We start from the raw sequence: 16693 nt of genomic DNA on the forward strand, positions 1-16693 counted from the left end.
TGACCTATAACTGAAACACTGGAGTTGTTTTTTACGCAGCGACGCTACTCTTTTTTATATGTCTTAAGTTTTCCGCGATGTTGTTCCACACGGCTATTTCTTGTTTACATATAAGGAAATTACATTGTAGCTCTGGGGGGGGGGGGGGGGGGGAATTTGTAAGTGAGGTGACAAAAGACTGATGAGAAATGCCGGTCAAAGAGTGGAATCTTTGGCCAAGAGCACGTTTCAGTCCCATCTGAGCGTAAAGTGTATGTTATTGAACATATGTGCTCCCACACGATTGTGAAATAGTGTGTTTGAGGCATAGTGACGTGTAAAAAAGACGAGCATTGCTTACTTTTGCCTTCTATATGAGAGGAGATTCGGAAATAAAACATTTATCAAAAAAATACCCTTTTTTAATTTTGTGTCTAGGGAAGCAACAATTTAAAAGTTGCGATGGGAAAAGCAAAAAGAGGCAAAAAAGGTGCCAAGGATGAGGAAATGTAAGTGGAGCTTACTTTGACACTAGCTAATATATTCAACACCACTTTACAAATAGAGCGAGAAAAGCATTTTTATATTTTAGGCCAGCTGTTTTTGCTTATTATCGCCGCGAAGTGTCATCAGAAATGTGTTGTTTTTGTGGAGCATGAAGTCGAGTTTGTTTTCCATTAAAGAGCTATTATCCGAACGTTTGTGTCAGATATGAAATTCAGTGACCCGCAGGCGCCGGTTTTTTTTTATTTTTATTTTTTTTATAAAAAACTTGAAATTCAAGAATTTTACGTGTCAATTTCGTAAAATTAGATCGCCTAATAGGTTTCATTATTACTATATAGTTAAAGATGTTACGTATTTCCCAGTTTTATTTAACGTGTGCATACTTTTTACTTTTAGTGAAGATGATGTTGGGGAACCGCAATTTATTGATGAAACACCTGTTAAAGGGAAGGAAAAGAAAGTTAAACCTAGGTGAGTAACACTGTTCAATTTTAGTATACTTTTTCATCCTAATTTAATGCCATGATTTCATTGAGAATTCATTCCAGAACCAATACTACTATTTTTTTAGACTTATAAAACTGGTTGATCATGTTAGGGCAGTTAATCGTCAGTGAATCATTTAGATGGCGAAGTACATCCACACGTTTGGTTTCATGTTAATTTGAGGATATAGAACTGGCTTTCACGACAAGTTTCACCCACAGCCAGCCTTGCATGGTGATTGTGATGCTCAATATTTGGCAATACCAAAATCATAATTTCTGTAGCTCGTTATGTGCTGGTGCTTGTCTTCAGATTTTGGCACCTGTTAAGCGTTGGGCTGACCAGCATAGTGTGTGTATGCGGTAGTGCCTGAAGGTACTTTAGTGAATTGTGCCAAACCTAAGAAGTTGCTATAGACCCTACCTTGTGCAATTTGTTTACAGTAATCCTTTTTCATCCAGAGTGACAAGTATTTATTTTCTCTTCATACATTACCTTGTGATCGAACGTTATGTTTGCTTCCTCATGGCGTATTGAGCTATTAATTGAAGTTTTTGCATTCAGCTTGCAGAGCTGTGTGCCATCACTGCCGTTGAAAATGTTATTTTTTTCTGATGAAGAGACATCACACTCCTTTGCTATCCAGCTTAAATCAATATATTTACTGAGATTCTTGTGCATGTACAGAGCAGTGTTTGTGCAGGGATGACACAATGGATTTGCATTTTGGAGGACAGTCAATTCAAGCAATTGTTGAACCATCCAGATACATGTTTTGCGTGGTTTATGTAGATAATTTCATGCAAACGCAAGAATATTTCCTTAGAGAAGAACACTTGCTTTCTCCCTGTATGTTAATCAAATCAGCTTGTGCACCGTTTCTAGTTATTTTGCGATTTCTATGGCTTTAAATGCAACTCTGTCGAGCTTTTCTTTCTGATTGTGTTGTTAACAGGTATGAATGGTTATCCTTTGTGTCATTGTTGCCAATGGTTCACTATTGCACAAAGATTGATGATAGTTGTGTACATAGAGATTTATTTTCTCCTTTTATAGATATTCATATTTATGTCAGTGAGCTCTTGGTGCACCTATTTCTCTTCATTCTGTGTCATTAAGGCACTTCTTACCCCTGTCATTCATCTCTACAACTGAGTGGCTCAGCAGAACAAGGTCTAGAGTTATTTGGCAACTAGAGATAGTTTTGAGATAAATCAAGCTTTACTGAATTTACATTTTTAACAGACATGTGTTTTACATAATTCCCTTTAGGCTTAACATTACAAAACCAACGTACCTTTTGCCTGTAAATGACAAGAGTTGGCATGGGCTACGTCGGATCTTATTCATAATTAACGGACTATTAATATTCTGTTTTACGACTGCATTTTTTTAAAAACTTTTATTGCAAATATAACTCAGTTGAAATAGAGGATGTTTGCTAATGAAACTTTGCTGACCTCAATTTGTGTAACTTTCTATCGTAAGTTTCTAGACTCATATCAAAATCAACACCGAGCGAGGTGGTGTAGTGGTTAGCATGCTGGACTTGCATTTGGGAGGACGATGGTTCAAACCCGCATCCAGCTGTTCTGATTTAGGTTTTTTGTGATTTCCCTAAATTGTTTGAGGCAAATGCTGGAATGGTTTCTTTGAATGGGCACAGCCAACTTCCTTCCCTAACCTGATGTGACTGATGACCTCGCCATTTGGTCCCTACCACCACATCAACCAACCAATCACAATCAACATGTGAAGTCTTAAAAGTATCTTCAGTTTCTGCTTTGAGATTTCTGTAGAGTATCTGATACACAGGAGGTAGGCCTACAAATTTTGAGGTATGTGATATTATTGTATTTCAACTGAAATTCACATCCCTAAAAGGTATTTCCTTGGAAAGTGCACAGCACAGGGTACTTCCCTGTCTGTTTATGCAGACTAATTTGTACACCTGTTGTGATCTCGGATTTTCATGGCACATTTCGTAATACTTTGCTTCCTGCTGTTCAGCTTAGTTGTTTGTTTCCTTTTTATGCACAATTCAACAATTTCTTCAGGTTATGTGAATTTTGCTGTTATATATCTTTGCTTTCTGGTCTCCAGACAGACAGTGAGCTATTGGCCTCATGTTGCTGTTTGTTGCAAAGCTTGATTCCCAACACACACTCTGCTATTTGATGCTGTTCTATTTTTTAGGGCTTGCACTTACGGGAAACGGGAATACTGATCACTGCAAACGCAACAAACTGTTCCCGTAAATGTTTATACACACACATATTTCAACACAAAGAAAGATACACGTCTACACTGTACAATGGCTGACTGTAACATTAATATGGCGGCTCGTCAGAGCAGTTGGAGTACAAAGATCATGCTTTATGTGGTCGATGTGACCTATCGATGCCATCCCACCCCCACCCCCAAATCCCGCAGTACGGGACACCTTAGGGGCGCACGACTGGAAGCTCCATGTCAGTCAGGACTACGTGCGAAGGCGCAGTGATGGGCTGCAGGTCCACATCGTAATTGGACAGCCAGCAGGGGCGGACGATGTGTTGGCTGGCCCAGGAGTAGAGGTGTGGGGAGGGGTGCGGCGTGCGAGCGTGCCTGCCACTAATGCAGATCAAGCCGTCCGAGGAGACGAACGCACGAACTCTTGATGGATTGCACTCTCGGGGGAGGGACAGGCTATGCACTATTTTGAGATCTAGTTCTTTGTTGAGTCTGCAGTATCTTTAAGGAACATGAGCACCCGGTCGTAGAAAGCGACAATCGACACATCATCAACGTGGTTAGCTGGTACATTGCAGTGCAAGTTTAAAGTTGGCAAGCAAGTCTCTCCAGTAGATGAAACGTCTTCAAACCCTGCGGTGACGAAGGAGAAGACCCTACCATGGGATGAGCTATCTCATTATCGAGCACGACAGTGGAAAATTCGTCCGGATGGTCCGACTAGGATGGCAGAGGGGCGTTCATGAAAGCAGGTTTGAGTCTGTGTAGCGAAATGATCTGTGGGCGACCTTTAACCATAATGTCGAACGTCGTCTCACCCCTCCGGAGTACTTCAAAGGGGCTAAGGTATGGCGTTTGTGGGGGATGTCTAAAGGAATCGTCCCTAAGCATAAGGTGTCTGGTATCACACGCCGCGGAATTCGAATCCCCGCCAGACGTCTTGGACGTCGAAGACCCGTAGAGGTCTCTGCACCATCGTGCCATAAGCTGTGGCAGCACGCTTCCTGGTCTGCATATAATGTGAGGGCACCACAGTGGAACACGTGGTTCCAGTGGCCAATAGCGGTGCCCCTGATAGAGTATCTAAGCGCCTGCCTCTCGCTCAGCCAGTAAGTCTAATCGTTGCGTGAGTATCTACACATCGCCTCGACAACAGATATCTGTACATCGCCTCGCCTCGACAACAGACAGCGTGTTTATTGTTCTTTGTTTTCATTACTCGTGGACGTCTTGGATTCATTTAGTTGTTGTGGTAAGGTCTCTCACCATCGTCCGTCGTTGTTTTGTGTCCGTCCTTTCTGTTCGTTTGTTTGTTCGTGGGCCACCTTCTGTCTGGTCCTGCCGCGCTTTCTCGGCCACCCCGGAACGGTCGTGGTAACAACAGGTTACTACAATGTAGGAGCATGTGTTGAGTGTGGTTGGCACTTAAGTGTCTGGCGGGGAATGACTGACAGGCAGGTGTAGCTGTGCGTGTCTGAAGTGGGTGCGCATTCTACTAATAAAGTCCGGGGAGGTGGGGGAATCCTCAGGTGCTTGAGGCAAGATAAGTTCCCCAGGTAGAACCAGGTTCTCGCCGAAAACGAATTCGGAGATGGTTCCCTGTAAGTCGGGTTTAAAGGTCGAACGGAGACCGAGTAACATCCATGGAATCGCCTCAGACCAGAGGCAGTCATGGCACCTGAGTGCTGTTTTAATGGTGCGGTGCCATTGTTCCACTAAACCGTTGCTTTGCGGGTGGTAGGCTGTTGTATGAATTTTTTTAATATCGCAAAGGTTACATAGAATCATGAAAATTGCAGACTCGAACTGTCGACCCTAGGTGGTGGTGGTGGTGGTGGTGGTGGTGGTGGTGGTGGTGGTGGACGGGCAACCGAACCTAGTGATCCATGATGAGACGAATCCCTTGGCCATGGTTTCTGCTGTGATGTTGGGTATAGGAGGAACAGCTTCCACCCAACGAGATATGCGGTCGATTGTGGAGAGGATATATCTGTGGCCCTCTGACGGTGGCAGAGGGCTGATAAAGTCAATATGTACATGATGAAAACGTCCTTGGGTAATGTCAAACTTGCCAAGGGGGGGGGGGGGGGTCGTGTATCACTGATTTTGTTGCGTTGGTAGGAAATGCAGCTGTGTGCCCAGGTTTGACAGTCCTGCTTAACATTTTTCCGAACAAAACACTCGGTGATGAGGCGTGTGGTGGCGAGGTTCTGTGAGGCGTCGAAGGCTTGTCGGTGCAACGCAGGAGGGAACAACAGCCGCAGAGTGCCAGTAGAAGAGTCGCACCACACTTCATCCGAAATGCTGGGGAACTTGGCTTTGGTAAACACAGGCAATGTCTGAGGCTCCATGAGGAGAGCTTGAGATTCCTCGTCAGAGGCCTGGAGAGCGGCGAGGTCAGATAAATTGACGATGCGTGAGACAGTATTGATCCACAAAAAGAAATCAGTGGGATGTTTTCCGTGCCTTTGATGTAGTGTATCTCCGTAGTAAATTGAGAGACGAGGTTGAAGTGGCGGAAACACCATTGGAGTTAAAGGTATGGAGGACCTGGGATAAATGATCTTCGTGGTCCTCAGTCGACTTGCTGAAAATGAGGATGTCATCTAGGTATGCAAAGCTCTGTCGTAAGATTGAGTCAATGAAACGTTGCCACGTTTGTGCCGAATTCTTTTAGCCGAATGGCATGAAGTTGTATTGAAACAAACCGAGTGGCATGATGATAGCAGTCTTTGGAATGTCTTCCGGCACTACAGGAATCTGGTGATAAGCACATTTACAGCCAATCACACTGAAGATTGTGGCACCCGATAACATATGGGTGAAATTGTTTATGTTCGGCACTGGGTAATTGTCCATGATGGTGCGAGCATTTAAGCGTCTGTAATCACCACACTTTCAAAAAGAACCGTTGTGTTTGGTGACAAGGTGAATCGGTGATGACCAATTGCTGTCCGATGGCTGTAGAATGCATGTCTCCAGAAGTTTGTTAATTTGCTGCCAGGCCACGTGCAACTTAATGGGGTTGAGGCATCTAACCTTGTGCTTAATAGAAGGACTGGCAGTGGTAATTATCTTGTGCGTCGTTCCATCAGTGACGGAAGAGTCTGTGAACTGCACACGAGGCTGAGTAACATCCTGATGTGAAGTTTTGGGATGAGTGGGGCACGATGAGGCGTAGCCGTTAGTGCAAGTGGGAAAAGACAGCACGAAAGTCACATGCCTATTATGTGAGTGCAGCATGCGCTTGTTTGGAGAGGTCGGGTGTGCGCGCAACACGAAGCGGATTGGGGCGCGCAGTGACTGACTGTTGTTAGCTTTGCCTTGAGTAACCAGTGCGGGCGAGAGAGAGGCATTGGCGTTGCATGGGGAACGGCGATGGCCGCCAAATCACATGGTTGGCGTGTGAGAGAGGGGGAATGTTTACCAACATGTGGGGTGGCTATCTGCGTTGTGGGCATGTTTGTGTCACGCGCGTGACTGTCATTAGGAGCACTGTTTGAAACACATGGCACTGCACGTAGCAGGCGTGTGGCGGGCGCAGAGATCACTGAACGCAAATCGTCACATGCAATGAATGTTTTTAAACTAACTTGATGAGTGTCCATGCTGGTGTGTGCTGATGAAGGTCGATCAGGTGAAGGAACTGTGGATTGCAGTAGCAGCAGCGAGGTACGAGCCGCGGTGAACTCTTCGGAAGTGTGAGCAATGCGTTGTTTCAACTCGTCGTTTTGCCAACGGAGTTGCGCCGCTGCGTCGTACTCTGACAGTAAATAGGTGACGCAGTTCAGAATTTTGTCCGCGAGGATGAAGCACTCACAAACCAAATGACATGCCGCTACAGAAACGGAACGGCGAGCATATGGGAGGAGCCAATGGTGTAGGTATGATGGACATGTCAGCGCTTGTGTCTACTAGGAAAACAAGCTGCGACGAAATGTTGGTCACGTTTAAAGGACCGCTTGGCCGAGAGGACGAGTGGATGGAGTGCAATGTTTGAGGACGCCTGTGAAGTTCCCCGCAGGACTCGGCGTCTCTTAGATCCTGCAGTCAGCATTTGGGTGCTGGCAACGTAATCTGCAATTCTTGGCCTCATCCCCAAAAATCTTGCGGTACCAACAGTACGTATGAGCTGGATCTGGTGGTGGCGGTGATTGTGACAGTGGAGGTGGTTTGTCGCCGTTGATCTGTTCCGGAATGTAAACCGGGACATATGGTGCGTGTGCGATTTTTGAGTGCTTGGAAAGAGGAGAGAGCGAACGAGTACTGCCCGGTGGTGTAGATGGCGTGGAGGCGGAATGAGCCCTGCCTCTGCCCGCAGACAGCCGGTAAACAGGTGACATAGTGCCAACCAGCGGTGAGAGGTGTGCTGGTTGTTTTTGATGCAGAAGTGCATACAGCTGATTTGCAATGCGAAGGCGAGAGCTGATAGACTCAAAGGAGTGTGGTAGCAGATGTATCTGCAGGTCGGTAGGTAACCTTGGCAGACCGTACCGCCCACTGGCGAAGGTGGCACCAGAGTTGTGACGGAGTGCAGTCCCCCAAGTGTTCCTCGTACAGGATCTTGATTATTAATTCCTGTGGCAAGATGCGGCAGACACGGTCGGTACCGTGGGAACAAACGGATGAGCAGCACATAAACTAGGCCCGTAAACTGGACCGGAGGTTAAAGGTAGAGTACTTAAATTGTCCAAATCGGAAGTGACGCGAAAGGATGGCGAGGCAGTCGCAGATGGTACAGCGGGAGGAGCGAGCGGCTGTATGGTTGGTATCGCCCCCGCCCCTCCCCCCCCCTCCCCCCCTCCCCTCGTGTGTGTGTGTGTGTGTGTGTGTGGTGGGGGGGCAGGGGTGTGGGGGAGGGGTGGTTTGGTACTAAGTGTGGCAACAGCAAGAGTTTTCTGTGCACATCGGAAATGCACCTCATATTGTAGGACCATAAATCACTGGTGAAACCTGCTGGCTGTCACATTGTCATGCTACAAAGTTCCTGGATGACAAAGCGCTGTCGGGTGTGCTCGAACCCATGTGGTCAAAAAACTGGGCGACAGATCTGGTGGTTGAGCCTGGCGAACTGGATGTTGAAAAATGTCCATTATTAAATTGTGAGGAAGGCAAAACTGGCATAGCTTGATAGTAGTTGACCGCGTGTGCGTTTTGCATGAATAGTGGCATTGCACACGGCACTACCGTATCAAACGTTGCGGTGCGTAGAGGTTCAAAGCACGTGTGCGAATTTGGGTACCTTTGAACACTACATGAGGGATCGATTGCTACATGATTCTGGAAATCGTCCACTTCACCTTTCACATGTTGGCATGCACAGTCCAGTGACACGAAACCTGAGTCCATTGTTTGAGGTAACAGCGTAACACTTGGCTGTTGTAGATCTGTAAAGTTTGAGGTTAACTTCGTTGGAGATTGCGAATCACTGTCTGTTAGCAGCGAAACAACCATTGGCAGGGAATTGGAGTGGCCTGGTAATAGTAGCTAAGCCTCCAAATCTTCATATAAAACGTTGGGTGAGGCAGCTATGGCGTCGAGTGTAAAACCTGTTGATTCCACACAGTCGGTGTGGGAGTTGCGGAAGACGTAGAAACTTGGGGTCACCAATATGGGAAACGGGAATACGGATATCTGCATATGCAACAAACTGTTCCCATGAATGTTTATACACACATATATTTCAGCACAAAGAAAGATACATGTGTACACTGTACACCGTACAAGGTACAAAGGCTGACTGTCACATTAACATGGCAGCTCGTCAGAGCAGTTAGAGTTCATAGATCATGCTTTACGTGGTCGATGTGACCTATGGATGTGTTTTGATACACTGCTAAATTATTTTGTCCCAGAAACTTGCCATATGTACCATGATAATGGTGTCTTTGTATTTCATTTCATGACTGCAGGCTGTAAAAAAAGAAAGTGATGAATATAGCACTGAATTTCTTTGCTGGATGGCGATAGCTCAAGGCATGGAAATAGAGGTCAGTGTGCATAGGTTTTACACATACACTGTGAACCAGGAATCCATCCACTGTTCTCTAAACTAACATGTCAGGGATAAGTAGTTAGCCCCCTTTTTCAGGTTTCATCTGAATTTTATATTGTGATGGATGGCATTTAAACGTTCTAGGAACTCTAGAAGCTTTTATACCCCATGTGACCACACCACAAATGTATCATTCATGCACCGATGGAAAGACATGCGTTTCAACTTGGTGGATTCAAGTGTGTTTGCTTCGAAGTGCTCCTTGTATAGGTTCACCACAATAGGTGGTCTACTTCTTTGAAACAGGATATAAATAATAGGAATAAAATAGCTAGTAATATTGTCACACCTACATACCAGCTGGCAAAATAACAAACACATTCTGAGCAAGTATGTGATGAAGTGTGAACACGTTTTCTATAACTCTGTTGACTTTGTTCACTGACTTAGTCAATTGTGGCTCCATGGTACGGATACTATGGTCAGTTTTGATGTAGGATTCTCTTTAGAATTCCACATTCACCTTTTGTTTCATGCAATTTTTTAGGCATGTTCGGATATCTAACAATTCCCTGTTCAATGGAAAATATAAGGGGCAGTCAAATGAAAGTGTGACAGATGCAAAAATAGCAAGCAAACTGTTTATTCTGAATCATTTCGTGTCAAATCATTGAGGTCCTGGCAACCACGTATGAAGTATCAACATAAACTTTGTTTACTTGTTTGATATGTAATATCATGAATTTTTTCCAATTTTTACGATAGCATCTTAATTGCAAAATGTTAATTTTTTTCTTGAGAGTGCATGTAAGGTGTGATTGGCTTGGTACATATACGGAAAGTCTTGCATATGTCAAAAATGTTGCTTGTCACTATATAGTTCCAAGCACTTCATACATATTGTTCAGATACGTCACCCACCAGGACCTGATCACTGCAGGCAAACCATCTCGGCTCACATATCAGTGCAATAATTACACCCGTTTTGGAGTATTGTAAGTCAACTGTCAGTCAAACCACAAACCATGTAGCAACACTGCGATCAGTAATTTGCAGTAATTTGTCTCATTGCACATTCATTTTACTCTTAAATAAGGACCACTTTGCTTCCACCAATTTAGAAGGGACCTGACATGGAGTATGCATTCCAGTCATTGTGTTGATTTCTACCTGACATAAAATAAGGGAGAATGGAACATCCCAAGTGTCATTTTCAGACCAATAAAAGGACGATTATGGCCAATGTGGATGGATATATCTAACTCTTGCCTCACTTTCATCATCATTCACTTTCAAAATAACTCCTAGATGCCAGAAGGAATCATTCACACAACCAAAACAGCAATTAGCATGCACACGAACTTCAGGCATTAACGGCTCACTTCAAGGGAAGTAAAAAATGGCACTGAAACTGGTATCACAGCTGAGGTGCTTGGCTCCAATCTGAGTTGCTGGAAATGCTAAGAAGTGGTACATGGGTATGGTTCCAGAAACAGTTCTTGCAGTTGAAAACCATGCAGAAAGAAAACTACAATCCTCAGCTAGCTCTTGGTTTGTAATAAAGAAAAGTGACACTTGTTTCAGGTTGTCCTTGACAAAATTGAAAAACTTCCACATCACTAGGTATTTTTCCACAAAACAGTCCATACAGACTTGCTTGACTAAGAAGCCTGTTCAAAGTGCCAACAATTCCATCATGGGGAGATTTACTGTGGCTAGTTCAAAAAAATAACTAAGTGCATTTGGTTTTGAAGCCATGTTCATGATTTCATATATTCAGAAAATTCTTGCAGTTTCTGTACTATGCAGCACAACCATCTGTCAAATATTCAGTATCACTTATAAGCAATACGAGTTCTGTTTTCAAGAACTGCAATACAGTCTTATGCATTTCATAAACTATGGCTACATCATGCTCTAAATCGTCAGAAACAATGCATAGGTGTTTTGATTGCAAACTTTGGTCTTTCTTATAGTACGCACATTCTGTGTGAATAGTATTTATGCCATTACTCCAGTAAGAATGTTATGCTTTGTCGTGCACAACAAAGCTGACGTTTTCATGAAAGTCCATCAACATTAGAACAGTTCCTTCTTGAAGAGTTTCCTTTCTTATTTTCAAATAATTAACCTGAGATTTTGCATTGAAGGAATGGGGTGCAAGTTTCTCTGTCTTCTATACCAGCTATTCGCAGATTTCTGACAGTGTTTTTACATGAAGAACCAAATTCATCCTGTCAGTTGAAACCCACTGCCTGTATTGAACTCTCTCATCAGGCTCAAAATCTTCTACTTGATTTTGCAGGTGTTCGTGAAATAGGGATGTAGGGGACATTTGTCACAGAGACGAAGCATACAGGTTTTGTCATTAGTGTTGCAACTGTTTCGGCTGAAGGTAGTGTAGAAAAACCTACTGTGTTTTTAGGAAATTTATATTTGTGTAGAGGGTACGATTCAGGTAAAGTACTTAAAATCACTCATTTCTGTTCATGTACATTTTTCCTGATGCTCACTTTGTCTTTCTTTCCTGGCATTATTCTTGAGTTTTCATCATCCAAATAGAAATTTTTTACTTTGTCAGCTGTTTCCTGTGGTAATACCTTTCTTGTGTTCTGTTCAGGCAGTGATAAAATTCTCTTTTGTTTCAAAAGAGTATGTGCCCGGCGTACCAAATATTCAAAGACTTAAAACATTTCACATCCCTTTAGTCGAGCACAAGCCTGTGGCACAAGAGTCAAAATTTGATTTTTTCTGGATTATTGGAATGTTTCATTTTCTGTTTTCGTTTGTTTCATTAATTTATCAAAATGGATTATTTTCTGTTTATGGTCATATTTTCTATGCTCATATTTCTCTTTCAGTTCAACATTGTATGCATGTGAAAGTTTATTTTGTAATGTGTCCGTTTCAGCATCCAGTTTTCATTTGGCAATTGCACCTCTCCTGTGACGAGAAATAGAATGCAGTTTAGCTGGAGACAGTCCCAAATTTGATAAACTTTTCTAGTGTATTTTTTTCTAGAGACTGAATAGTCCGGTCTCCAGTTTCACTGGTACCCTCTGAAGTAGTTCCTCCATTTCCGTTCTTGAACAATAGAAAGTCTCTTCTCTCCTGGTTCTTCTGCTTGCTGTAATGTAACTTAGTGCAAGCCAGAAGACACTGTTTTTTGTGACACCTGAAAGGATCAACATACCATTTTTTATGTAGTGAGGTTCTTAATAAATATATTCCTTTGTGTTTAGAACCTAAGTACATTTTATGAAATGACAAAGACGGAACATGACAGTGCCATAATAGTAACTCCTGCTCTTCTTCAGTGTAATGTTTCTCGGAACATTCTCTACTTCAGCATCCTTCCATTATTTAACACAAGAGACGTGTTAACAGGGTGTAAATAAATTTCACTTAACTAATAGCAACCACAAAAAGTCAGGAATCGTTGTCTTTTGGAATATGCGTTGCAGAGGAACTTGTGCAGGAAATTTTTAAATAAAATTGGAAAGTTTTGGCAGTTTACTATTTTTTTTTTTTTTTTAAGGCAGCAGTTAATAACCTTGTGAAAAAAACAGAGTAAGTAATATCAGGATGTGAATGAAATATTGATTTCATTGTATGTCACCCATAAATGGTTTACTGCAGTCGAGTATTTTTTATTGAGGCATTTTCAGTATTGCTCTTTATTCCTTGTTTTTGCTATGGTGTTTTCATTGGTTCTTAATGATCCTATAAAAGCTTATACAAAATACAAAGTGGGGAAATGGAAAGAAATAAATTAATTTGTAGGCAATGACTTTCATCTTTACAAAAACGAGCAATCTAAGACGAAAGCTTATGGATGTGGCTTCCAAAGACAACACTATTCTCTTATATATATATATATATATATATATATATATATATATATATATATATATATATATATATATATATATATAATCTGTGTCCTAGTGCAAAAATTATAGGAACTGTAATATTATGTTCACAGTGACAGGTAAAGTTTTCTAAAATATGGTTACAAAACCCTCTAATTTATTTATTCTTTTCATATTGATGCAGTCATTTAATCAAATGCAATAAAATTTGGGCATTTGTCATAGGGGTTCCTAAACTTTCAACACACAAACTTTGAAAGCTTTTGTGTGTGTGTGTGTGTGTGTGAGAGAGAGAGAGAGAGAGAGAGAGAGAGAGAGAGAGAGAGGAGGGGGGGGGGGGGTGAAGGTTTCATTTACTTAAATCTATGGATGATTTTACCCAAAATGACCCTTCTTTCAAAAGTATTTTCCATAAAAGTTAATACATTCATCCCACTGTGAGACAAGACGGTTGATGCCTTCATGGAAAAATGTTGGCGGCTGACTATGGATCCGAGATTGTACACAGGTGTGCATCTCTTCGACTGAAGCAAATTGGTGGCCACAAATGTCTTTCTTCAGGCCTCCAAAAATACTGAAACCTCCTGGGGAGAGTTGGGGACTATATGGAGGATGTTTAAGGGCTTCCCAGCGGAACTTCTGCAGTATACTCGAAACAACCTTGGCAACTTTATGGCCAGATCCGTGTGTCACAGTATAAATAGAAAGCCTACATGCACAGACCTCTATCTCCTCATCTTGAGCCATCATTATCCGTCACAAAGAAATTTGCTGCTGTAGACTTCGGTCTATAGAGCTTGAACACTTTCAGGCAAGGAAATCCTTGTTGACAAATTAAAACATCTAGAAATAGTTTTCTTAAGAAATGTATACTTATGTCAGCAAATTGAATAGGTCAAAATAAAGTAATTCTGAGAAGGATGATTAGACTGAGACAGGGGAAGAGAATCTAAAAATTGCTTATCTATCTTATGCAGACCTTATATCGGAAAAGATGGTAGGTGCTTACAGAAATGTGCCATCCAGTGTGTTTTCTCCCTTGTGTTCTTTGTGATGTTGAAGATGATCTATGTTTCCAAAAGCTGGGTATGTATGAAATTCAATGCAAATGTGGCATGTCTTACGTGTGTTGGACTATCACAACAGTACAAATGTTGGATTACGAGAACAGTAGATAAGAGAGGCAAGTAACAGCAACATGCTTGACTAAAACAATTTAGCAAATCAGGTGTCACATAGCACTGCCTTGAATATAATCATGAAATGAAACAGTGTGACCAGAAGTGTGATTCATACTCCAAATTTTTAGGAAAGCATAATTAAGGAGTCTTTCAAAATAAAGATGTCGGGAAACCTAATAAACAGGGACAGCGTTTCAGTTCAAATAACCCTTTGTGTCCGGCACTCAGTGTATTAAAATCTCTCTGGCCATAACCACCAGACTTGGAAAATGCTGTAGAATTTAAGTTTCATGGAATACCAGTAAAAATTGTGGAAATAAAAGGGAGTAGTAGGCACTCTGAGTCAAACTCGTCTGTAAATAATAACATGGGACCAACATTATTTCAGTCTAATTGGAGTCTAGGCAGTAAGAACACATAAACAGGGAAACTCGCAGCAACTGAGGAAGACAGCTGTGTTGATGAACAAAATATTCTGTATTAAATGGAAACAACTCAGCAGAACACCTGTGAACAAACTATTAATTTACATCTCTTCTTGTGTCACTGCAAGGATATTTTAAATGCATTGCACACTCGTAATTGGAAAATGGAAGCTACGACACCCGCCTAATGCATACTTTCTGATTATGTGGTGACAAATTACAATCATTAAAAATCTTTAACTCGTCATTCCTCATTCTGGTGACTCAGAAAGCCTACAGATTCTTTAGTCTATAGCAAAACCAGCAGGATCAGCCATCAGCTGTGACTCACGACAGTATAAAGATGGTGGGCACTCCTGTTTCAACCATATACAGTGTGACAACCATGATATCACCCACTACACCCACAAACATTAATAAATAAAACGAAAAATATTTAATTAAAAGAATAAAATGAAATTAATGGGACAGCCACACCAATTAAGAGTTTTCGTTGTGACAAAGTAAATAAACATCAGTCTGAATAATGAAAACATATCAAACCAAATATAAACCCAAAAATAAAGCAAATGCCATCCTTCGCAATCAACAAAATCAGCATATAAAAAAATGAAAAACAAATCGGTATCGGAAATTTCATTGGATTTCTACACTGATGAGCCAAAACATTATGACCACTTGCTTAATTGCTTGTTTGTCTGTCTTTGAAATGAAATACATCATTGATTCTGTATATCCGACAGTTTGTTGGAATTGCAGTCAAGTCTTCAAAGGAAGCACCTGAGCTACAAATTCATAATATCCAGAAACATATGGCCCCAGCATGCCAATTTTGATTATTTTTGAGTGGTGCATATGGGGCCTGAAGATGACATAATGAATTGCTGAAATTGGTAGTGAAAATAAAATAAAATAACATCTCAGTTGCACAGCTGTTTGACGAATTTCGCTGTTAAATGTTTGTCTGTAGGTTTGTGGAGGATTACTACCACTGGTCCCATGCAAGAGCAGGAGAATGTCTCCCATAGCATAATACAGCTCCCACCCGTTGTAATGTTATGTGAGCCTCACTGCCCTTTTCTTAACTAATTTGTGCCTAATTTTTATTCTGAGAAGCTCAGTAATGCATATAAATACTGTAAATGTAAATGTGATTCAGAAAGTACTTGAAGTGAAGTGCAACACAGCTGGACAGCTAGAAACTCTTTAGCGTGCAATCCCCGCACAATAGTAGTTGTGAATCTTTGAGTGTGCACTGGAATGTTAATCTGTATCTTGTGGAAAGAGGACGTGTTGCTAGGCAGTCACTCAGAACGTATTGTTACATTTAATGAAAATTGTTTTTTTAGTGATAAAACTGAGTAAAGTATGTGTAAGAGTTGCCATACATTTATGTATACAAATTTTCTGGAAGTGAAGAATAGAAATATCTTATTTTTGGAAAAGGAAGTGAACTTCATTGTTGTTGCCATCTATCAATCAGCACTTCCCCCATGAACCATGGACCTTGTCGTTGGTGGGGAGGCTTGCGTGCCTCAGCGATACAGATGGCCGTACCGTAGGTGCAACCACAACGGAGGGGTATCTGTTGAGAGGCCAGACAAACATGTGGTTCCTGAAGAGGGGCAGCAGCCTTTTCAGTAGTTGCAGGGGCAACAGTCTGGATGATTGACTGATCTGGCCTTGTAACATTAACCAAAACAGCCTTGCTGTGCTGGTACTGCGAACGGCTGAAAGCAAGGGGAAACTACAGCCGTAATTTTTCCCGAGGAAATTCAGCTTTACTGTATGATTAAATGATGATGGCGTCCTCTTGGGTAAAATATTCCGGAGGTAAAATAGTCCCCCATTCGGATCTCCGGGCGGGGACTACTCAAGAGGACGTCGTTATCAGGAGAAAGAAAACTGGCGTTCTACGGATCGGAGCATGGAATGTCAGATCCCTTAATCGGGCAGGTAGGTTAGAAAATTTAAAAAGGGAAATGGATAGGTTAAAGTTAGATATAGTGGGAATTA

General features: G+C 41.9%; 1 protein-coding gene across 2 annotated transcripts in view; it reads left to right on the plus strand.

Annotated features, from left to right (window-relative positions):
• Window positions 1–215: 215 nt before the first annotated feature.
• Window positions 216–16693, plus strand: part of LOC126253437 (eukaryotic translation initiation factor 5B) — a 432003-nt gene continuing 415525 nt past the window's right edge. For both annotated transcript variants that reach the window (XM_049954783.1, XM_049954781.1), the window contains exons 1-2: window positions 216–488; window positions 883–957. In XM_049954783.1, coding sequence (XP_049810740.1) covers window positions 442–488; window positions 883–957 — 122 coding nt within the window. In that variant the 5' untranslated portion in view covers window positions 216–441. The remainder of the gene's footprint in view (window positions 489–882; window positions 958–16693) is intronic.

Source organism: Schistocerca nitens, chromosome 4 (genome assembly GCF_023898315.1).
Source record: "Schistocerca nitens isolate TAMUIC-IGC-003100 chromosome 4, iqSchNite1.1, whole genome shotgun sequence".
Classification (NCBI taxonomy): Eukaryota; Metazoa; Arthropoda; class Insecta; order Orthoptera; family Acrididae; genus Schistocerca; species Schistocerca nitens.